The sequence below is a fragment of the Lathyrus oleraceus genome, chromosome 7 (genome assembly GCF_024323335.1).
Source record: "Lathyrus oleraceus cultivar Zhongwan6 chromosome 7, CAAS_Psat_ZW6_1.0, whole genome shotgun sequence".
NCBI classification, from domain to species: domain Eukaryota; kingdom Viridiplantae; phylum Streptophyta; class Magnoliopsida; order Fabales; family Fabaceae; genus Lathyrus; species Lathyrus oleraceus.
In genome coordinates, this window is record NC_066585.1 from 490,807,415 (window position 1) to 490,832,562 (window position 25,148).

The 25,148-nt window shown below is 38.2% G+C and overlaps 1 protein-coding gene across 1 annotated transcript; it reads left to right on the forward strand.

Annotated features, from left to right (window-relative positions):
* The first annotated feature begins 11,664 nt into the window (after positions 1 to 11,664).
* Positions 11,665 to 13,200, forward strand: LOC127104509 (uncharacterized). Its single transcript, XM_051041693.1, has 2 exons — positions 11,665 to 11,976; positions 12,247 to 13,200. The coding sequence occupies exons 1-2, from the start codon at positions 11,665 to 11,667 to the stop codon at positions 13,198 to 13,200; spliced, it is 1,266 nt and encodes a 421-aa protein (XP_050897650.1).
* Positions 13,201 to 25,148: the final 11,948 nt, after the last annotated feature.

Genomic DNA, 25,148 nt, shown 5'->3' on the forward strand with positions numbered 1-25,148 from the left:
TATATTGTTTTTAATTATTTAATGTCACATTTCCAATGAAAAACAAGCCCTCTTTAGTATGTTTTTGATATTTAGTGTGTTTTGGTGTCCCACGTATGACATTTGTTTAATATTTACTTTGATTTATCGAATGTTTTAAATTAGTTTTTTTTTTCTTTTGCATGTTTTGAAGATATTTTAGACTGATGAAATTCCTTAAATTAAATAAAGTTGTTATAGCCTTACAAGATGCAATGGTTAATATTAAGAATTTTGACGAGGGTGCTTACGATCATGGCTGGATTGCAAGTATAAAGAAGTTGTTACCAATGATGTTCTTTCGAGTAAGAAAACGGCTTCACTTCCTTGTTTTTAGTTAAGAAGAATTTAAAATGAATGTTATGTGTATTGTTTCGTTTATTTTATTTTATTTATTTATCAATTACTCTTTAAATATCTTTCTATTTATAAGTCTAAATCTCCTTTCTCTTTTTTTTTACTCTCCAAATTTTTCAATTATTCACTTATAATAATCATGTAACATTTGCCCCTTCACTAAATATAATTCACTTGCCATATTAGATATCATCTTGTAACCATTTCTTATGACTTTTCAGATGACATTTTAACCTTATAATTGCATCCGACTTACACTAATCGGATTATTTCTAGTTTTTATAGGAGATCGGTTACATCTTGCCTATTCTGATATCCTAACCGTATCTTCATCAGATATTCTCCTTCCTTAGTAATGATGATTTTCATCGGAATTTGCTCCCTCTCCATGATCTGAAACGTTTCATACTGTTTTAAGTCCTTTTAAGAAGATTTCCTCCTATTGCTGATGCATGTGACGAGAATACAAAAGCATTAAGAACCTTGAGCGCCCGCGAAATAAAAGATCTTTGGGATTTTTATGTGAGAGGATGTAGAGATACTCTAATCCAACCTGACTTTGATCGTATTGTAAAAGAGGCTTACAACGATATTTATGTCTCTTTTAGCGATTCTGATTTTGACTATTCTTCATCAGGTTCATCAGTAGAGGTGTTGATGGAGATTATGGAGTCATTTGATCAAGAAGTAACAAGTTACGATCATAACTTCATAGACGAGGTGGAGATAGTTAAACTCCGATCTTTGAAGAATGTATCTTCTACTAGGAATGAAGACATTGCTATTTTGGAAACCCTGTATTCCAGGGGAATGTGTTTGCATAGCTCGTCCTATGGGGGTTAAAGATGAATATTTTCATTTCTATGATGGGCTATTGGAAGATTTTAACATCCACCTTCCCTTTATCGATTTTGAATCTAATATACTAAAAATCCTGAATGTTGCCTCTTCTCAACTTCGTCATAATAGTTGGGGATTTATCAAGGCTTTTGAAATAGTTTACGAGGCCATAGATATAGAACCCACCATAGGCTTATTTTTCTCCTTCTTTGAAATCAAAGGTGTTGAGAAGGGTGGATGGGTGACCATTAGTAGCCTTCCCGCTAAGAGTTTTCTCCAAGCTTACACCACAAACTATAAAGGTTTCAAAGATCGATTTCTTCGAATTAGGTGTGGACCGAGATGTCCTCAAGTTATATATACGCTAGACGGGTCTTATCGGGTTCTTATCTATTGGACTGAGAATCCTCTTTCAGTATTCGGGTTTGATTTTGACAAATTAAATGACCAAGAGGTTAGATCCTTGGCATCTTAGATTCCTACCGTATGATGAAGGTCCGGAATCTATTGTATCTACCCGAAGAGAAAATTATTTCTTTCTCAGGTAATGATTATTTATTTTCTTTGTGTATTGTTAAGGATACCATCCTGCATTCCGCTAACTTCTTTTCTCACTTTGTCTTTAGGAAAAATGACTAACATATATGTGAAGGAACAAAAAAAGCTGATGTCAAAAGCCTGGGCGGCGAGGAGAGTAGCCGGCCAAAATATTGCTAACTCGGACTTGACTGATTTGGAAACCCGGTTACTGAAGAAAAGAAAAGCAGTTCCCAAACAAAGAAATTCCCAATGTCTCTTTGCAGAAAGCCCAAATTGACGTCCTTGACGCAGGCGGTGCTACCTTTGATAGGGCAAAGGCTCAAGCCTTATGTCTCTATCCTGAACTTGACTTGTCATAGATGCACTTCTTCAAAGTTGTGGTTAATGGTCATCTTGTGGATATGGAAGAAGTCGAGCTCTCTCCCACTAACAATCCGATATAGGAATATCATGATGTTGTCAGTAATCTTGAAGTTGGGGGTGAGGATAAAGATGAAGAGTAGTTTTCTGTCGTTTATTTTGTAATGTTTTCAGGAATATTGGTTTTTCCTTTTCGTTTTGTGTATGGATTCTATTATGATATATACCATGACATTCATATTTTGTTTAATGTTTATTGATTGCCCTTATCTTTACAATTGTTTTTTTGAGATGTTTTTACAGAAGCTCTGAGTGCTTACAAAGTTTTATGAATGAATGACTTATTCCAAAACTTTTCAGGAGTTAAGTTATGTATTTCTATTTTGACAAACTTGTAGGATATTTTAAAGGGCTTGTATGCATGTTATGGATTGCTGGTAAAATTTATATTGACGGTCTGTGACCTTGCCGAGCATGACCAAAATTTTCACCCTGTGACGACCTATGATTTCCAATATTCCGGAGGACCATATCGGGCTCGTGATATGGAACAATCGGAGCACAGGTAAATTTTTTGTCATTGAAAATAGTGAATCATCTATGGTGAAGTCGGTCAGGGAAATTGAGGATCCCCATCGGGATCTTGCCTTGCTGATGCTCTGGAACTTGGTGAGTTCTAGATATGGAGAATTTAGAGAGCCCTAGTGAGATTCGGATAATCGTCATTCCTCCTTTACTACCTTCACACCTGTTGGTTCTAAGAGTTGGCAGCAATTTTGGTAAAACAAAGAGTGTTCACAAGATGTTTCATGTGATGTCTTAACATAAGATATCTTGTACCTGCTGGAGGTTTAAAAACATAATTATGCAGGATTGTTTCAAGATGTCATAGACGATGTCATGACATCTGATATTATGTACCTGCTGGATATTTAAAATGGAATTATGCAAGATTGTTCCAGGATGTCAGACCCGATGTCATGACATCTGTACACAGAACATTCAGTCTGAATGTTATGTGTTATGTGATTGCACTTTTAATGGAAATCTATGTTTGATTGATGAGTTAATTACAAACGCAATCAATCAATGATTACAACGTGATTTAACTTATTTTCCAAAGAGATCTAACCAACTGTCATAAGAAGATTTGAATGGAAAATAGTTTTAGGGTTTTATGATGTCCAAGCCCAACTGAATGATTCTATAAAAAGGACATGGAAAACATGATTTGATACACCAGAAATACAGAACGAAATATTGAGAGAGAATAAGGGTTTGTGTCTTGTGTGGTCGTGTGACTTGTAAGCCATTCAATTCATCCATAGATGATTGAATTGGTCTGATTTTTGAGTTGTAATTTGTCACTCAAAGCTTTTAAGCATGAGTGTGTGTCTACTTGATTGAATCCGCTAAGTAAGATCAAGTGTGTGTCTACTTGATTGAAGCTACTAAGTAAAATCAAGTGTGTGTCTTTGAAGAGTGTCTTCTTTTCATAGTAATTCTTGTTTAATATCACTGGTGTGATTGAGGGGGAGTGAGTGGGATCTCATATCTAAGAGTTCTTAGGTAGAAGTCATACGGGTAGAGATTAGGTGAAAAAGACTGTAACTTGTGTAGTTTACTGAGAGTCTTTGAACTGATTCTATTTAATGGATTTACTTCCTGGCTTGGTAGCCCCCAGACGTAGGTGAGTTGCACCGAACTGGGTTAACAATTGCTTGTGTCTCTTGCATTACTATTCTTTATCTTTATCCTGTTTGTATTATTCAGATATTAATGTCGTGACATTACCTTCGACATCTCATATCTGATACCAGAATTTCAATTGGTATCAGAGCAGGCATCCTGCTCTGGTTCTGGGTGAGATCTAGGGACAATACTTTCTGGTACTATGGAGAGAGATGGAGGATCTGTTCACAGGCCACTAATTTTGGATGGATCTAACTATGACTATTGGAAACCTCGAATGGTAGCTTTCCTAAAATCTCTTGATAATAAGGCTTGGAAGGTTGTGTTAACAGGATGGGAACATCCAGCAATTACTAAGGAAGGAGAAGCCACAACTGATAAGAAGCCTGAAGAACAATGGTCCAAGGAGGAGGATAATCTAGCCCTTGGAAATTCTAAAGCATTGAATGCCATATTCAATGGAGTAGACAAGAATATCTTCAGATTGGTAAATAACTGTGAGGTGGCTAAAGATGCTTGGGACATTCTCAAAACCACTCATGAAGGCACCTCTAGAGTAAATATGTCTAGACTACAACTGCTCACCACCAAGTTTGAAAATTTAAGTATGAAAGAAGATGAAAATATTCATGAATTTCGTATGAGTATCCTTGAAATTGCTAATGCCTCATAAGCCCTGGGAGAGAAAATGTCAGATGAAAAGTTAGTAAGAAAAATACTCAGGTCACTCCCTAAGAGATTTTCTATGAAGGTGACATCCATAGAAGAGTCTCAAGACATCTCCAATATGAGAGTTGACGGGCTAATTGGTTCTCTCCAAACATTTGAGATGGGAATGACTGATGGATCTGAAAAGAAAACCAAAAGCATAGCCTTCATGTCAAACACAAAGGAGGAAAATGGTCAGGATGTTGATGAAGATCTGACAAATGATGTAGCAATGCTGGGAAGACAGTTCAACAGACTGTTGAAAAAGATGGATGTAAGATCTAAGGCTAATGTCAAGAACATCTCATTTGACATCAGTAAATCCAACAATGTTGGAAGAAGAACAAGGTCAGATGATAAGCCCAAAGAAGGAAAAGGAGTATAGTGCCATGAATGTGATGGGTATGGACACATTAGAACTGAATGTGGAACCTACCTCAAGAAACATAAGATGAGTCTTGCTGGCACTTGGTCTGATGAGAGTGAAATAGAAGAGTCTGCAAATCTGGTGACTGCCTTGACTGGAAGATGGGGCTCTGATGAAGACTCAAGTGATGATGAAGTAACCTTTGAAGAGTTGGCCACTACCTACAGAAAGTTGTGTCACAAGAGTGCAGAGGTGTGTAAACAGGTTGAAAGCCAGAAGAAGGTAATAACTCAACTTGAGAATGAGAAGGTAGAACACTTGGAAACCATCTCCACATTAAAAAAAGAAGCAGTGGTTCTGAATGCCAAGCTAGATAAAAGTCAACAAGTTGAAAGCCAGAAGAAAGTGATAGTACAACTGGAGAATGAGAAGGCAGAACATGTGGAAACCATCTCCAAGTTAAAAATTGAAGTTGTGTTATTGAATTCTAAACTGGAAGAGATGACCAAGTATGTAAGAATGTTAAACAATGGATCTGACCCCTTAGACAAGATTCTCCAGACTGGACAAATAATATGAGACAAATCTGGCATTGGGTTTAATGAATCTAAGCCTGAGTGTAGTTACACTGGTGGCAAACCTAAATCCAAACCTAAGTGCAACCATATTAAAAGCAAACCTGAGATGTCACATCATATGTCACAATATCAGAAGGGAAGACAGCAGAAAGGGAAACACCAAAGATGGAGATGCCATTACTGTGGAAAATTTGGCCACCTGAAGCCCTTCTGCTATAAGCTGTATGATTATCCTAGCCCTGTTCATCATCAGACTCACTATCAAGCTAGACCCAAATATCACATGCCTGTCAACAAAAAGCAATGGGTTCTCAAGACTAATGTTACAAGTCTAATAGCTCACACTTCCTTCAGAGTTTCACCCAAAGAAGATTGGTATTTTGACAGTGGGTGCTCCAGACACATGACTGGAAACAAAAACCTGCTAACTGGCCTTCATTCTCATACCACAAGTTATGTAACCTTTGGTGATGGAGCAAAGGGTGAAATCAAGGGGATTGGTAAGCTTGATTTCCCTGGAGTTCCTGACCTTGACAATGTCCTACTTGTTAAGGGATTAACTGCTAATCTAATAAGCATCCGTCAACTGTGTGACCAAGGTCTAAATGTTAACTTCACTAAAATTGAATGTCTGATTACTAACAAAGAAAGTGAAGTGATCATGAAAGGAGTCAGGACCAAAGACAACTGTTACATGTGGAGTTCTCAAATTGGTTATTCTTAAAAGGGTACCTTAGTCAAAGAAGAAGGAGTGAAGACATGGCATTAAAGATTGAGCCATCTGCATCTTAAAGGTATGAAGATGATTATATCTGTTAGAGGAACTCCCAAATTGAAGATTGATGAAAAATCATTACCTATTATTGGAACTAGTATCTATGTCATTTCCACACGCTACCTAAACACAACCATTTCCATCTTCATCCAACTTCTCAGACAACCTCTTCTAGGGCAAAAAGATTTCTTTCAAAAGTCCAACAAAATGTCATAACATCCCTAATCCTCAGGATCAAAACCCACTCACAAGGCAAGGACTCCCTCCATGGAGTTTCTAGGTGAAGATATTTTGGAGGTTATTCCCCTCTCTGTTATTCTAGGTGACGTCCCTGGTCCTTCTTCCACGTCTGGAAGTAATCAAGGTAACATTCCTGATAAACCCCTTCATAAGGATGACATGCACTTTACAGATCGTGCCATTAGGAACCTGGTAACTAGGATTCTAAACGAAGGGCATGCAGTCAAGGGTGTTTCGACCCCTCTGTCTAGAAGGGACCCCTCACCTGAGGTGGAACCCTAAACTGAGAAAGATGATGATTCATCTAGATCAGAGAAAGACATGGTTGCTGAGGGTCTATGCTCTCTAGGTAAAACCTTGCTGTCATACCCCAATTTTGTCCGGGCATTTTAAATTTCATAAATTCAATTTTTAATTTCAGTTTGTATCATATGTACAACATAATATGCATTTCATCATGAATAATACCTAAAATATCAGTCGGAATAAATTCTTGGAAATATACAGACAAATTGGTTAAATCATTTCTCAAGTACGTGCAAAATCAGTGGGTAAAAAGTTTTGAAATTAAACTTGCAGACTCCAGTATTATTAATCTACAGTTCACATAGTTTAATCGGGTGTGCTCGTCATATTTTTCAGTGACTGTTTCAGCTGCGTTTTGACCCGCCTGAGCCTTTTAACCGGTGAAAATTTAATTCAGAATTTGAAGAAACGCTGTATTTTTTCAATAAGTATATTTTGTGTTGATCATTTTAGTGTGTCTGATTTAATTTTTCGAGCAAAATTTCGTCCGACTTCTATTTATAATCGGTCCTTTTATTTCTTGGTTCTAGTATCCAAATTAGAGATTGTTTTATTATTATTATTACTTAAATGAAATTACTGCTTAGGAATTTTTAATAAATGTTTTTCTTTAATAATAGATAATAATAATTGTTAACAAAATAGATAAATTTAATAGCATTGGATTCTTTGTAGTGTTTTTGACAGCTGGTACCCCTCCAACGGTAATAAAAATTCCAGTTTGCATCTATCTCCTACCTACACGCCACCTACCACACTTTCCTCTCTCCACAGACTCACCTACAATTACTTCACATTAACACGTTTCTCACGGATATACTCTCTCTCACACTGATTACACAGATGACCCATTCCCACCTTCACTCTCTCTCATAACAAACCACTCATTTCCATTACTAAGAAAAAAAAAGGAAAAAATAGAAAAAGTAAAGATGAACCACTATTCATCTTCTTAAACTCCACCCTTCACCCGCCGGCGACTTCACTCTCCCTGTTCACCGTCTTTTACCGCTCGACCAAACCGTCATACTACTTCCACCCTACTCCACTCATCCTTCAACGTCCTACAACGAGATCCACACGCCGTCATCACTGTCGTTCTTCCTCTCTATACCCACCAACAACCACCATTGTTGAACCTTGTTCTCTTCCTTACGACACCAAATCACGGTGTTACCGCCCTTCACATTTCCTTCTCCGGTGTCTTCCCCTAAACAAACACCTCCTGCCGTCGGCATCACTCATCTCCGCCACCACTCACAAACCAATAATCGGCCCACCAGCAAAACCCTCCGAGCGTCTCCATTTTAGTCGGCAACCATCTCTGACGAGATCCACCTTCCGCCGCGATTTAAAGAAGCTTCACAAGCTCCGTCTTCAACAACTTGTAAAAGCCGCCACATAGCCAAACAAACTTTGATTCGCAGTAATGTTTGACATTTAAAGCATTTTTCATTTCGCGTTGGATAACTATTTTTGCTGTTAAATTGTCTTGTGAAGGTGACTTGTTTGTATGGATGTATATATTCTGATCTCGGGTCGCAACACCGTGACAACAACACCGCGACAATAAGCTCAGTAAGCTTCCAAAAGCCACCACGGTTTGACATCACGGTAACTTGTTTTACTTCTGTTAACTTATATTGATTGTTTATAGTTGAGCATTTCTTGTTAAACTTGCTTTCATAGTTTTTTACTACCTGTAGTTATTTTGTTCTATTTCACAAAGTAAATTTTTGTGACATGTTACTCATGTTTTATTAATATATTGTTGTTGTTAGGGTGAGTTTTGATTTATGGTGATTATTTGAAGAAATCATAGATTTGGAAGGTCATGTGTGCACCTTCTGTAAAAGAGAACAGAGTTTTTTTTTATTCGGAAATGCGTGTGGTTGTGTATTTATTTTGAATTGCTCACTGTATATTTCTTTTAATAAAAAAGATGGTGTCATGTATCTATGGTTGAGTTGAAGGTTATCTTTTAATTTAGAAGGATTTTTTTGTTCTTTCCTAAGATGCAGCGCCTCAATCTTTCTTTGGGTTTTAATTTTGTCAATTTTTATTTATTTGTTTTACAGTAAGTTTACTAATGGGCTTCTATTTTATTCTTACACCCTTCTTGAGTGATTAATAGTTGTTTAATTAATTAAGTTAACCAAGAATTATGCAAATTAGTTATCTTTTAATTTTAATTCTTTTGAGTATTAGATTTAATAAAATAGTATTAACAATTCCTTTTTTGTATTAAATGAGAAAATTTAACCAAATTTCAGTAACTTAGTTTTGCTAACTAGAAATGGACCGGTTTATTTAACTATTACAATTTCACCATTTATGTTCTACCATCTTTGTATAATACAAAGCCTGATTCAGTTCCATTTCATCATCAATATTAAAACATGATTAAACCATTAAAAATCAAATAATTCTCGATTCAATGTCGAGCCCATTTTTTAAATACCTTTGTAAGTCGATTGCTTTCAAGCATCGCCATCAATCTCACATAGCTTACTCTCGGGCTTTCTTACAATGAGACCTATTCGGTTATTGAATAATCGAGTAGATGATTGATTCACCAAAATAATCCAATTTATCCAAAAACACACATTCAAATCTCGATCCAACATCGAGTACTTTTCATTCAAAATCAATTAAAATACTTAATCCCAAACAAATACCATTTCATTTAGAAATGAAAAGGGGGGTGGTTTTGAGTTTTTAACTCCTCTCCTCGATTATTTGAATACGAGTTCTCTTACTCGGTTAGTCAAATAATTGTCATTGTTAAATCCCCTAAACATAATTAAATCAATTTATTCTCATGATGATGAAATGAAAAGGGAGATGGTTTTAAGCCTTTAACTCCTTTCCTCGATTGTTTGAATACGAGTTTTCTTACTCGGTCAGTTAAACACTCGTCATTTCTTTACAAACTTCTAAACCCAGATTAAATCAATTTATTTTCATAATAAGAAATGAAAAGGGAGATGACTTTGAGTTTTCAACTTTTCTCCTCAATTGCTTGAATACGAGTTCTCTTACTCGGTCAGTCGAGCAATTGTCATTTTTCCGTAAATTAACAAATTAATTAAATCATTTTCAAAATAAATTGTACGAAAAGGGAGATGGTCTTGAGTCTTAGATTCCCCTTCTCGACTATTAGGATACAAGTTGTCTTACTTGAATATCCGAGTAATCGTCATCCAACAAAAATATCTTAACACATCAAATATATCTCTGTCTCGCCCCATGCGATCAAAACCAATCAAACAAAACATCAAAAATATTAACTCAACTTGTCACCCCTGTGTGACCGAAACTCTTTCTAGAAAGAACATTGTTTAATCCTTTCTGATGCGCATAACAAACTAGTGCTTAAGCCTCCGCCGAGAGTAGAAAAGCCAACGTTTAGCCTTTAGAATATGATCTAAACAGTTGTTCATTAAAAAAAACACCAACCAACCGTAGTTCCCCGAATTATGAATGCTCTAATTTCCTTATTGTATCATAAGGATACGTAGGCAGGAGATTGTTGTATCTTCGCGAGCACACTAATAAAAAAACCTCCCCTTTCTCCTTTCTGAGGTTCTCACCCATTTTTATTTTCAACATTTTATAACCCAAAGATAACAAACAAACATAAATTAACACTCAAATCGCAAAATTGAACTAAAAGGTTCCCGTTGAGTACAACGGACGTGAGGGGTGCTAATAGCTTCCCCTTGCGTAATCAACTCCCGAACCCGAATATGGTTGCGACGACCATTATTCCATTTCCTAAAGGTTTTATCGATATTTTCCTATCCCTTCATTGGGATAAATAAAGTTCGGTGGCGACTATGTTCGAACATATTAAAAAAATTTCGCGACCATCGCGAGGAATCGTATTTTTCGAGATGCGATAGATGGCGACTCTGCTGAGGAAAATCTCCAAGCAAAAGAGAGTGAAGCCTAATTTAGTTCTGTTTCTGTATCGTGTGTTAGTCTTGTTTGTTTGTTTTTTATTTTTATCTGTTATTATTATTCTGCCATAATTATTGTTTTGTAATTTATTGGCTATGTATTATTGGGGTTCTCTGTTAGTGGCGCTTTGTGAGATAGACTCTCTACCCGAGTCTGAGAAAAACCATAAGTTTAAGTTGGTGGTTGCATAGTGGACGCCCACAAGGAGTCTTCCTTGTTGGGAAGATACGAAGACCCCGCCTAGAGGAGATTCTCTTGAGATATTGTTGCCCGACGAGTTTTCGTCACGATGATAGTATTCTCAAGATGGATCAATGACTCTAGGGACCTTTTAACCCAGTATATCCGGCGGTTATGTAGTATTAACCTACAAAGTTTCAGACTTGTTGGGTTAATACGAAAGCCCCAATCAGATGAGATCCCTTGGACGTATTACTATCTTACAGTAATATTTCCAACCCCGATCTATGACTCTGAGAACCTTGTTAGAACCTTGGACTCGAGAGTTGTGTAGTAGTAGAATCCCCATGGAGCCTTCCTTGTTGGGATAATACGAAGACCTCACCTAGACGAGATCTTCTTAAGGATATTATTGTCCGAAGAGTCTTCGCCACGGCAGTGACGTTCTCAAGAAATATCTGTGACTCTAGGAACCTACCAACTGTAGAGCCTACCCCTGGGGTTACATTAACCAGAGATACCCGTCACTTACCCGTTATTCTGATCCATCTGAGAACGCTTTGAACTTGTGATCCTGAACATGTCACTACATTCATACACATATCATTGCATATGCATTCATCATACATTTCATATCATTTTTTACAAAAAAAATATATACAAAAAACTCATCCATCCTTTATAACCTGCAGCTGATCTCCCGACACTCATATCAGACTTGAAGTAGCTCTTGAAAGATTATGGATCCGTTGGAGCAAAGCCATATTGCATTGAGAGGAGATGTGGACTCAATGAAAAACCAGATAGACCAACTTGTGGAGGCTATGATAGCTTTAGAAAAGAGGGAGGACAACACTCAGCAGACTGCAGTTGTAGAGAATGTTATTCCAGCTCCAGTAAATGGTCCTACCCAACCTCAGCTTGTGCGAACCCCAGTTGATAACTCTATTGTACAAGAACGTCATGTTGTTCAAGATTCCTCACGTCATGATGTTGTTAAGTATCACAGTTTTGAATTCTCCGTGCCAGATTCCCATGGAACAAGCCTAGTGGTTAATGCTGAACAACCACAAGATGATGAGATTGCTAAAAGATGATGCATGCTAGAGAAAAGACTCAAGGCCATAGAAGGACAAGATACTCTTGAACTGAATGCTTTAGACATGTGTTTGGTACCTGGCCTGGTTATACCCGCAAAACTCAAAGCACCAGAATTTGAGAAGTACAAAGGGGATAGTTGTCCAAAGCACCATTTGATGATGTTTTGTCGAAAAATGACCTCTCATGCCCATGATGATAAGCTAATGTTTCATTATTTTCAGGACAGTTTGACAGGGGCATCGTTGAGTTGGTACATGAAGTTAGAAAGAAGTCACATTCAATCATGGTTGGACCTAGCTAACGGCTTCTTGAAGCACTACAAATATAATTTGGACATAGCTCCTGATCGCATGCAGCTGAGAGCCTTATCTAAAGAGAGCAATGAATCCTTAAGAGGGTATGCCCAAAGATGGAGAGAGTTAGCGGCTTGCATTGAGCCACCTCTCTTAGACAAAGAATTGATGGAATTATTCAGGGACACCCTGCAAAGTCCATACTTCGAAAGGATGATTAGCAATGCAGCATCAGACTTCGCTAACTTAGTGACAATTGGAGAATGCACCGAGAGTGCCTTAAAAAGTGGAAGAATCCAAGGCGCCTCGAGCAACCAAGCTAGCGAGACAGAATCCCTCAGCGATTCCCAAAAGGAAGAATATGATGAAATAAATGCAGTCATGGCAGATGTTGGGTATTCTCACGATGCACCAACCAAACCTTATGGTTCTTCACCTTCTCAGCAATCACCATTTCCAACACCACGTTATCCTTATAGGCAACCGACAAATCCTAGAGCACCATTCAAGCAACCATGGAATGTTCCTCATACAAATCAAAAATCTCGTGGTCAAGGATATCAGAATCAGCATCTGAACCAGCATAGGCCTCGAAACAATCTAGAAAGAAGGAATGCTCCTCTCGATCCAATTCCTATGTCATACAGTCAACTTCTGCCATATCTGATTCAAAGCTCGCTGGTTTTGCCCAAGTTTCTTAGGCCATTGTCAGAACCATACCCACATGGATATGATCCTGATGTGCAATGCGGATATCATGCCGAAACAATAGGGCATTCAACTGAAGGCTGCAAGGCTAAAGTGCAACAATTGATCGACAAAAGGTACATATCCTTTTCAGAAGGAAGCCTGTTGGTGCACGTAAACCTCTCGTTAGAATGAGTTCAAAGATTTCATAGAGTATCTCCTAATGCTAGTAGTTCAGACAGGAAGACATCCTCAACACTGGCAATCGTTGGACTGATTTGTTTTTATTTTTGCATTTGTAGTTTCTTTGTTGTTAAAAGCTGCTTGTGTTTAAACATTATTTGTTTTTAATGGTAATATTGATGAAGTAATGATGCATGTTTTGAATTAATCATCTCGCATTCGCTCATTTTTCTTCTCTTATATGAAAAACAAAAAAAATACATCAGTGTTTCTCCCATTCACTTTTCTTTATCATAACTTTTGTTTTAGCAAAGATTTGAGGGAGGATGATTAAAACAAAATACCCATAATTGCTGACTATATGCTTTTGGATAAAATCCTACTGATGATGTACAAGCATTCTTTCAAATTCCCAAACACTAGAGATACAAGGAGTTAATCCCTAGTCAACCACTTCGAGCCTAGAAGTAGGAGTTTCTTTCGATCTAAAAAAAACCTTACATTAAACCTGGGGCAAGGTAGTGTTCAGTTAATCTGACTACACATTCAAATTACAAGATGAAGCATCCCGTCTGTAGATCAACCACATGATATTATTTGCACACATCCCGAAGCATAGAAGGAACCATGCAAAATCCCAAGGTTATGTTGGATTGTTCTTCAAATGACCAATGACTTGGCAGTCACAATTCTAAAAAATAAAATGAAAAAATCCCGCTAAGTCGAACACCCAAAGATACGACTTAGGAAAAAAATAGGGGCAATCCCGATGGACTAAAGCTTCAAAAAGCGGTCCATGCAAAAGTTAGGGATCAAAACAAAAATCAAAGGAGGTCACGAAAACCCTCAACAAAATAAAAACAAGATTTAGTTACCACCATATCAAGAATCAAAGGGTCACAAATATCCATGAAGAGCAAAATAAAGTGTCTGTCATTTCAAGAGATCTTACACCTGCAAACTCTCTTAAAAGTTGAATGTGTATGGTGAATTAACTGAGTGTAGGATTGGAGTTTATCAAGAAGAAGGGTGGGTACAGAAACAATTTTGAGCCTCATATCCTTTGTTTCGATAACTGTGAACCAGACCATGTTACAACCTTTAAAAGACCTAATTGAAGTAGGGTTTATTCTGAAAGCATACTACAACTAGATTGCGTAAACTGACTCCTAAAAATTTGCTAATCTTTTATTTCGGTACAATCTTCTTGTTGTATCCTTCATCATTGCGTTTGGATTAAAATGGTTCATTCTCCACACACTATCACATCATTTCAATAATAATTCTTTTCAAAACCTGCATGAGTATCGCATTAAAATTACCATTTCTGAATAAACAATTTTAACTGCAAGTCAGTACTTGACGTCAGGAAAATCTCAACAAAGAGCAACCAGTGGAACTTGACCATTCACCAGAGTCAAGGCTACCTCATAACCCACGAATCAGGTGCATGCCACCCAAAACATCAAGTTGATCATAGGAAAATTACTCTAAGAATTGGTCAGTCTTAAACAGTCTCCAACATCTATTAATAAATGTGCAAATCATTTCAAGAATCAGTTGATCCAGAGCAAATCATCTCAGGACTCTATTAACTAGGGGCAGATCACCTAGAGGTTCTGGTGGCCAGGGGCGGACCCCTTCAATATTCAGTTAGGGTGAGTTAAGTCACTTCAACGCTCATACCGGGGCAAGCTACCTCAAGAGCACATAAAAGTCAACCACTCCAAGAGTCGGTTAACTAAGGATAAATCCTTTCATGGATCAAAATTCTGGGGCAATCCATCTCCAAATTACGGTACAATTGCTTTCAAAATCCTTTCGAGGCAAACATTTTGCATAAACCCATCACACTGGGGAAAGATGAGCCATACAAGAGCGAGTCCTCTCCATGTTTTCAAGCAGTTCAAGCAAAAGTTTTTTTTTTCGCAAGTCAACAAATGCAGAGTTCAAGATGAGTGTCGGGGAATCATGCTACCACCCCATAAAATAACCTTTTAACACACAAAAGCCTTTCTGCAAAGAACCTTCTCTTCCAATACCCACGCATGGGCATTTTGAAAACCTACAAATCATTACATAAATCATCATCATGCATTATTCATGTCACTCTTCTCTAAGATAAAACCATGCATATCATAAAATTCATCGGGTTTAACCCCATAACATGAACCTGGCATCAAAAAGCCTTGAAACACAAAATCTGACACCGAAGCCCAGTTCCCGTCTGGAAATTCATTTCAAAGCCCAGTTCTCATATGGAAATTTATGTCAAAGTCCAATTCCCGTATGGCAATTCATTTCAAAGTCCAGTTCTCGTCTGGCAACTTATTCCAAAGTCCAGTTCCCGTCTGGAAAACTATATCAAAAATCAGTTATTGTACGACAAATCATTTGCCAAATACCAGTTCTCGTTTGGTAAATTATCTCTTAATACCAGTTCTCGTCTGGTAGGTTACCTATTTCGATACCAGTTCTCGTCTGGTAGTCAATTATTTTCACCAGTTCTCGTCCGGTAGCCTACTTTAAAAATGAGTTCCTGTCTGACAAACAAAAACAAATTCAGTCCCGTCTGACATTTCAATTATTTTCTCCAGTTCGCGTCCGGTAACATATCCTTCAAGCGATGTCCTCATCTAGCATTTCAATCTCCTTCACCAGTTCTCATCTGGCAGTTCCCATTTAAAGTCCAACCTCATTGGAAATCAAGAATTAAACCCTACAAAAACATCCAATTACCCACTTGCATTCCCACATGCATCATTTCATGCATAATTTCCTGCCAAACAGGAAGATTCACCAAACACAGTCATATCAATCATCAACATACTCATGCATAACACTTCCACAAAATGGGAATTTCAACAAAATAAAAATTATTCGCATTCCTACGTACACACCCTAAATACCCCCAGCAATTGCATACTGCATACATCTCATGTATCCTCCCATGCATGATGCTTCCATCCAAATGGAGCATCACACAAAAATCACACCTAAATATCAGGATCTAGGGTCATGCATATGTATCCCAGACTTTCCTCATTTAGTTCAATGGATTTATTACCCTGCATGTTCTCGTGGAACCATTTCTCCAGTAAGCCCTTCTTTTCAACTATATGATTAATAATGATATTCCCAACATTTTTCTTTACAGTCATTGCTCCCCAAGCAAAGGTTACCCTAAAAAGTCTCTTATGAGCTTTTTCCCCTGCAAAGCATTTCTAGTAAATCTCCCTCAAAAGGAGTCTTTTCAAAAAAATCCCCCCAACAGACGAATATTCGAGATACTACTTCATTTATCTGAAGAATCTCGTTTGTCTGTCCGAGATACTACTTCATTTATTTGAGGAATCTCATTTATCTTTTAGAGATACTGCTCTAATATCCTCGGAGAGTCTTAGATTCAATTAAGGTATTTTTCCCTTGCTGGAATATCTTAATTCTATCATATAAGATGCTGTTTCGACCCGATATAGAGAATCTCATTTTTACTGTTTGAGATGTTGCTTCATCAATATGAAGAGTCTCATTTCAGATTATTTTTAGAGATACTGCTCTAATATCCTCGGAGAGTCTTAGATTCAATTAAGGTATTTTTACCTTGTTGGAATATCTTAATTCTATCATATAAGATACTGTTTCAACCCGATACAGAGAATCTCATTTTTGCTGTTTGAGATGCTGCTTCATCAATATGAAGAGTCTCATTCCATTTTTTTTAGAGATAATGCTCTAATATCCTCGGAGAGTCTTAGATTCAATTAAGGTATTTTTCTCTTGCTGGAATATCTTAATTCTATCATATAAGATGCTGTTTCGACTTGATACAGAGAATCTCATTTTTACTGTTTGAGATGCTGCTTCATCAATATGAAGAGTCTCATTTCAGATTCTTTTTAGAGATACTGCTCTAATATCCTCGGAGAGTCTTAGATTCAATTAAGGTATTTTTCCCTTGCTGGAATATCTTAATTCTATCATATAAGATGTTGTTTCGACCCGATACAAAGAATCTCATTTTTACTATTTGAGATGCTGCTTCATCAATATGAAGAGTCTCATTCCAGATTTTTTAAAGATACTACTCTAGTATCCTTGAAGAGTCTTAGATTTGATTAAGGTATCATTCCCTCGTTCGGAGTATCTTAATTATATCAGATAAGATGCTGCTTCGACTCGATACAGAGAATCTCATTTTTGCTATTTGAGATGCTGCTTCATCAATATGAAGAGTCTCATTCCAATTTTTTTTAGAGATACTCCTCTAGTATCCTTGAAGAGTCTTAGATTTAATTAAGGTATCATTCCCTCGTTTGGAATATCTTAATTATATCGTATAAGATGCTGATTCGGTTCGATACAGAGAATCTCATTTTGCTGTTTGGGATGTTGCTTCATCAATATGAAGAGTCTCATTCATTTTTAGAGAAATTATTCTGCTAATGCTCAGAAAGTCTTCGGTATAGTTGACGTATCATTCCATTTTTTGGAATATCTCGATCATGGCATCCAAGATACTGCTCGGATAATTCCTAGAGAGTCTCGATTGTTTTATTTTACCTTCTGATAACCTTTTCTTACTGTATTTCTCACTGTATTTTGTTTCTGCATTTTTCCCTTACAATTCAAAGGACAAAATTCGGGTCTTTTTGTATTTAATTATCTTCCACCACGAATGTATGAAGACTGTTGTCATTTGTAACACCCCGATAAAAATAAGATAATTATTTAATTTAAGTTAATATTATATTTATTAATTTAATTAAATAATTGGAATTTTTGGATTATTATTATTATTATTATTGGAATAATAATTATTGGAAAATATATATGTTGGAAATAAGGAAAAAGAGTTTCATTTTTGGTAAAGAGGGTTTTACGTGAAAACAGAGAAGCGGCTCAAAAAGAGGAAAAGGGCAAAGAGGCAGAGCAAGAGGAAGAAGGTTGGAGAAGAGAAGAGTTTGAGGCTAAAAGATTCTCCGGATTAACTCAGGTAAGGGGGGTTATCGTCGTTTAATGGGTATTATGGGTTAACATGTAATGGGTAGTGATAAACCGTTGAATTGACCCTAATTGGAATGTTGAATGCTGAAAAATTATGTTGGATAAGTTGTGTTAAAGCTGTAATTGGATCTGTAATTGGATGGGTAGTGATTTTCCGAAAGTGTAGCTTTTTACGGAATTGGAATCGGAGGTCCGGAAGTCCTCCAACGGCGGAAAATGCGGAGAATTCTGCATTCTGCTTCGTGTTAGCGCAGGAACAGCCTTCTGTCTTGCGTTAACCGGTTAACCCAGGGTGTTAACCGGTTAACACTGTTTTGAATTGTAAAAAATTGCTGTTTGTCTTGCGTTAACCGGTTAACCCAGGGTGTTAACCGGTTAACACTGTTGTGATTTATGAAAATTGCTGTTCTGTCTGCGTTAACCGGTTAACCCAGGGCGTTAATCGGTTAACACTGTTGAGTTTTGCCAGAAAGCGTGTTCTGTGTTGCGTTAACCGGTTAACCCAGGGCGTTAACCGGTTAACACTGTTGAAAAGTGGGAAAATTGGTATTTTAAATGTTGTGTACATATTTGATGGTTGGCCTATATCGGTATGTGATATAGTAGGGATTATTTCCCGTTGTTTTGAGTAGTATAGGTATTAGTAGAGTGTGCTAATACTGTGATTGATTAATTGGCATGACATGATATGATTATGTGATAAATATGCTGATGAGGTGTGAAAATATGCATACTGTTGTGAATGTATATATTATGCATGTGTTGGTGAATGGACTGTTTTATGGCTTAGAGTGTGAGCATATGTCCATTGTGGATTGTTGTTGATGATGTTGCATTGCTAGGTGAATTAGCATGCATATTGTGGCCTTTATGGTGGTAGCTAATTCCCATGGTGAGGAATTAGTGAGTAAATCATTGTAGATTGTTGTTGATGTTTGAATGCTAGATGATTAGCGTGCATAGCATGGCCCTTGGGGTGGTAGCTAATTCCCGTGGTGAGGAATTAGTGAGTGAGTCACTAGGTCTCAAATGAGTGGGACTAGTGGGCTTGGTAGCCGTACCTGGATTTGGTCGGTGAGGTGAACTATATGTTCACGAATAGTCGGTACCGCATGCATGGAGTCTCATTGCATAATGTATGTATTGTGTATAATATGAATGGATGTGTTCCAATATTATACGTGTGTTTTGATGTTTATGTTGAGCATGATTATGATGTTTGAGTGGAGGTTGCCGTTACCGAATGTGTGATATGATTAGGGTGATTAATGTGTTATTTACTTAGCATTACATGATATTTTATAATGCTTATTATATCGATTGAGGAACTCACCCTTACAACTATTTTTCAGGTAACGAGCAGTGATTGAGTAGAAGCTAGTGCTTGGAGTCTAGTGTAGTCTCCTTAGTGGGTCATGCTCTGATAGATGTAACATCGGGACGGGATGTTTTACCTTGTTGAATAATTTTACATGTAATGTGTTACATGTTTTGCATGATTGATTTGATTTCTATCCGCTGCGTATTGTGCAAATGCTTTATGTTTTGAATTAATAAAAGAGCATGACAGTTATTATGGTGAATGGTGTGAAATGATTGTGTGACACCCTTAATTGCATAATTACTCTGATTGATATATTGCTATTTTAATTAAATATTTGGGGTATTTTAGAAGGGTGTTACATTAGTGGTATCAGAGCATAGTCGGTCGAGTCGAGTCGTAATTATTCTGTTTCCCTGTACGGAATAGGTGTTGTGTAACCCTATCAGTACTTATTGTTTTAGCTTATTGGGTTTTCAGTATAGAGATGGCTGGAAGAGGTAGAGACGATGCTGCGATTGCTGAGGCTCTGGGTATGCTAGCTGGAGTGCTTGGAGGGAATGTTGTGGGAATGGGAGCTGCTCGTCAACTGAGTGAGTTCCAGAAGAACAATCCTCCAATGTTCAAGGGAGCATACGATCCAGATGGTGCTCAGAAATGGTTGAAGGAGATCGAGAGGATCTTCCGAGTGACTGAGTGTGCCGATAACCAGAAGGTCAGGTTCGGTACGCATATGCTGTCAGAAGAAGCAGATGATTGGTGGGTTGCTACCCGTACTGAGTTGGAATCTGCTGGGAATGCTGAGATCACTTGGGCGGTGTTCAGAGAGAGATTCCTGAGGAAGTACTTTCCAGAGGATGTCAGAGGAAAGAAAGAGATAGAGTTCTTGGAATTGAAGCAGGGCAACCGGTCTGTTACTGAGTATGCTGCTAAGTTCACAGAGCTGTCGAAGTATTACACTCCCTATGATGAGGCTGCTGGAGAATTTTCAAAATGTGTGAAGTTTGAGAACGGGTTACGTCCCGAGATCAAGCAGGCTATTGGATATCAGCGGATTAGAGTGTTTTCTGATTTGGTTGACTGTTGCAGGATTTTTGAACAGGATACCAAAGCCAGAGCGGAGAGCTATCAGCAGAGGGTTGATAGGAAAGGCAAGAATCAGAATGATCGTGGGAAACCGTATGCAGCTGGCAAAGGTTTCCAGAGGCAGAGTGGGATGAAGAGGCCTAGTGGGGGAGACTCCAGTGCCCCTGCTAAGTGTTTCAGATGTGGTCAGGCTGGACATCGTGTCCATGAGTGTACCAGTGCTGAGAAGAAGTGTTTCAAGTGTGGCAAAGGTGGTCACTTGGCTGCAGAGTGCCGGTTGAAGACTATGACTTGTTTCAACTGTGGAGAGGTGGGTCATATTAGCCCACAGTGTCCTAAGCCGAAGAAAGAGAACCAGTCGGGAGGCAAGGTCTTTGCTTTATCGGGTTCTGAGACTTCTGCAGATGATCGTTTGATCCGAGGTACGTGTTATATTAATGGCTTTCCTCTTGTAGCTATTATTGACACAGGTGCGACTCATTCCTTTATATCTTTGGATTGTGCTGTGAAACTTAAGTTAGAGATATCTGAGATGCATGGAAGTATGGTGATTGATACTCCTGCGAAGGGTTCAGTGACTACTACTTCAGTTTGTTTAAATTGTCCTTTGAGTATTTTTGGTAGAGACTTTGGGATGGACCTAGTGTGTCTTCCACTTGTGCAGATTGACGTTATTCTGGGTATGAACTGGTTGGTGTGTAACCGAGTTTATATCAACTGTTTTGATAAGACTGTGATCTTTCCTGAGATTGAGGAAGGAAAGGATTTGTTTCTATCAGCGAGGCAGGTGAATGAGGCAGTAGTAGATGGGGCAGAGTTGTTTATGCTGTTAGCGACTTTGGAGGCTAAAGATAAACTGGTGATTTGCGATCTAGCTGTGGTGTGTGATTTTCCTGATGTGTTTCCGGAAGAAGTGAATGAATTACCGCCAGAGCGTGAAGTTGAGTTCTCAATTGATTTGGTACCTGGTACTAGGCCGATATCGATGGCTCCGTACCGTATGTCTGCTGTTGAGCTAACTGAATTGAAGAGTCAGTTGGAAGATCTGTTGGATAAGAAATTTATTCGTCCGAGTGTGTCACCGTGGGGTGCACCAGTGTTATTGGTTAAGAAGAAAGAAGGTACTATGAGGTTGTGTGTGGACTACAGGCAACTGAATAAAGTGACGATCAAGAATCGGTATCCTTTGCCGAGGATTGATGATTTGATGGATCAGTTGGTTGGTGCGAGTGTGTTCAGCAAAATAGATTTGAGGTCGGGATATCATCAGATACGTGTGAAAACTGAGGATATTCAGAAGACTGCTTTTAGAACAAGGTATGGACATTATGAGTATTCTGTAATGCCTTTTGGTGTGACTAATGCGCCTGGAGTGTTTATGGAGTATATGAATAGGATTTTCCATCCGTACCTAGATCAGTTTGTTGTGGTGTTTATTGATGATATTTTGGTGTATTCGAAATCTGAAGAAGAGCATGCTGAGCATTTGAGAGTGGTTCTAGGAGTTCTACGAGAAAAGAAGTTATTTGCTAAACTGTCTAAGTGTGAATTTTGGTTGGAAGAGGTTAGTTTTCTTGGTCATGTGATTTCAAGAGATGGTGTTGCTGTTGATCCTTCTAAGATAGAAGCGGTATCTAAGTGAGAAGCTCCGAAGTTTGTTGCTGAGATTCGAAGTTTTCTTGGTTTGGCTGGTTATTATAGGAAGTTCATCGAGGGATTTTCTAAGTTGGCGTTACCGTTGACGATGTTGACTAGAAAGGGGCAAGCGTTTGTTTGGGACTCAAAGTGTGAAGAAGGTTTCCAAGAGTTAAAGAGAAGGTTGACTACTGCTCCTATTCTGATATTACCGAGTCCATCGGAACCATTTGAGGTTTACTGTGATGCTTCATTGTTGGATTTGGGTGGTGTTTTGATGCAGAATAAACAGGTTATAGCTTATGCTTCGAGACAGCTGAGGGTTCATGAGAGGAACTATCCGACACACGATTTAGAGTTGGCAGCCGTGGTATTTGTTCTGAAGTTATGGAGGCATTACTTGTACGGGTCAAGATTTGAGGTTTTCAATGACCATAAAAGTTTAAAGTATTTGTTTGATCAGAAAGAGCTGAATATGAGACAGAGGAGATGGTTAGAGTTTCTGAAGGATTATGACTTTGGTTTGAATTACCATCCGGGTAAAGCAAACATAGTGGCTGATGCATTGAGTCGGAAATCATTGCATATGTCTATGTTAATGACTAAGGAATTGGAGTTAATTGAGCAGTTTAGAGACTTGAGTTTGGTGTGTGAGAGTACTCACAATAGTGTTAAATTGGGAATGTTGAAGTTAACGAGTGGTATTCTGGATGAGATTAGAGAGGGTCAGAAATCCGATGTGCTTTTGGTTGATAAGTTGACTTTAGTGAATCAAGGTCAAGGTGGTGAATTCAGAGTTGATGAGAATGGTGTTTTGAAATTTGGTAATTGGGTGTGTATTCCGGATGTTACCGAGCTTAAGAAGAGTATTCTTGAGGAAGGACATCGTAGTGGCCTGAGTATTCATCCTGGGGCTACGAAGATGTATCATGATTTGAAAAAGTTATTTTGGTGGCCGGGAATGAAAAGAGAAATTGCGAGTTTTGTTTATTCTTGTTTGACTTGTCAGAAGTCGAAGATTGAGCATCAGAAGCCGTCTGGGCTAATGCAACCGTTGGCTGTTCCAGAGTGGAAGTGGGATAGTATCAGTATGGATTTTGTTTCTGGTTTACCGAGGACAAGTAAGAATTTTGAAGCTATTTGGGTGATTGTTGATAGATTGACGAAATCGGCTCATTTTATTCCGATCAGAATGGATTATCCGTTAGAGAGATTAGCCGAGTTGTATATTGAGAAGATTGTAAGTTTGCATGGTATTCCGTCGAGTATTGTTTCGGACAGAGACCCTAGATTTACATCGAAGTTTTGGGAAGGTTTGCAGAAGGCTTTGGGAACTAAGCTGAGATTGAGTTCTGCATATCATCCGCAGACTGATGGTCAGACTGAGAGGACGATTCAGTCGCTAGAGGATCTTTTGAGGGCTTGTGTTTTGGAAAAGGGAGGTGCTTGGGATTGTTATTTACCTTTGATTGAGTTTACCTACAACAATAGTTTTCATTCGAGCATTGGTATGGCACCGTTTGAAGCTTTGTATGGTAGGAGATGTCGGACACCTTTATGTTGGTATGAGTCCGGTGAGAGTGCTCTGGTTGGACCGGAGATTGTTCAACAGACTACGGAAAAGATTAAGATGATTCAGGAGAAGATGAGAATTGCTCAGAGTCGTCAGAAGAGTTATCATGACAAGAGGAGGAAGTCACTTGAGTTCCAAGAGGGAGATCATGTGTTTCTTCGTGTTACTCCGATAACTGGGGTTGGTCGAGCTTTGAAGTCGAAGAAGTTGACACCTCGATTTATTGGTCCTTATCAGATTTTGGAGAGGATAGGGGAGGTAGCCTATCGTATCGCTTTACCGCCGTCACTTGCGAATTTGCATGAGGTTTTTCATGTGTCTCAGTTGAGGAGGTACATTCCTGATCCGTCGCATGTGGTCCAAGTAGATGATGTGCAGGTGAGAGATAACCTGACTGTTGAAACCTCACCTATGAGGATAGAGGATCGAGAGTTGAAGCAGTTGCGGGGTAAAGAGATTGCTTTGGTGAAGGTAGCTTGGGGAGGACCAGCAGGTGGTAATGTGACTTGGGAACTTGAGAGTCAGATGAAGGAGTCCTATCCTGAGTTATTCGCTTGAGGTATGTTTTCGAGGACGAAAACTCTTTTAGTGGAGGAGAGTTGTAACACCCCGATAAAAATAAGATAATTATTTAATTTAAGTTAATATTATATTTATTAATTTAATTAAATAATTGGAATTTTTGGATTATTATTATTATTATTATTGGAATAATAATTATTGGAAAATATATATGTTGGAAATAAGGAAAAAGAGTTTCATTTTTGGTAAAGAGGGTTTTACGTGAAAACAGAGAAGCGGCTCAAAAAGAGGAAAAGGGCAAAGAGGCAGAGCAAGAGGAAGAAGGTTGGAGAAGAGAAGAGTTTGAGGCTAAAAGATTCGCCGGATTAACTCAGGTAAGGGGGGTTATCGTCGTTTAATGGGTATTATGGGTTAACATGTAATGGGTAGTGATAAACCGTTGAATTGACCCTAATTGGAATGTTGAATGCTGAAAAATTATGTTGGATAAGTTGTGTTAAAGCTGTAATTGGATCTGTAATTGGATGGGTAGTGATTTTCCGAAAGTGTAGCTTTTTACGGAATTGGAATCGGAGGTCCGGAAGTCCTCCAACGGCGGAAAATGCGGAGAATTCTGCATTCTGCTTCGTGTTAGCGCAGGAACAGCCTTCTGTCTTGCGTTAACCGGTTAACCCAGGGTGTTAACCGGTTAACACTGTTTTGAATTGTAAAAAATTGCTGTTTGTCTTGCGTTAACCGGTTAACCCAGGGTGTTAACCGGTTAACACTGTTGTGATTTATGAAAATTGCTGTTCTGTCTGCGTTAACCGGTTAACC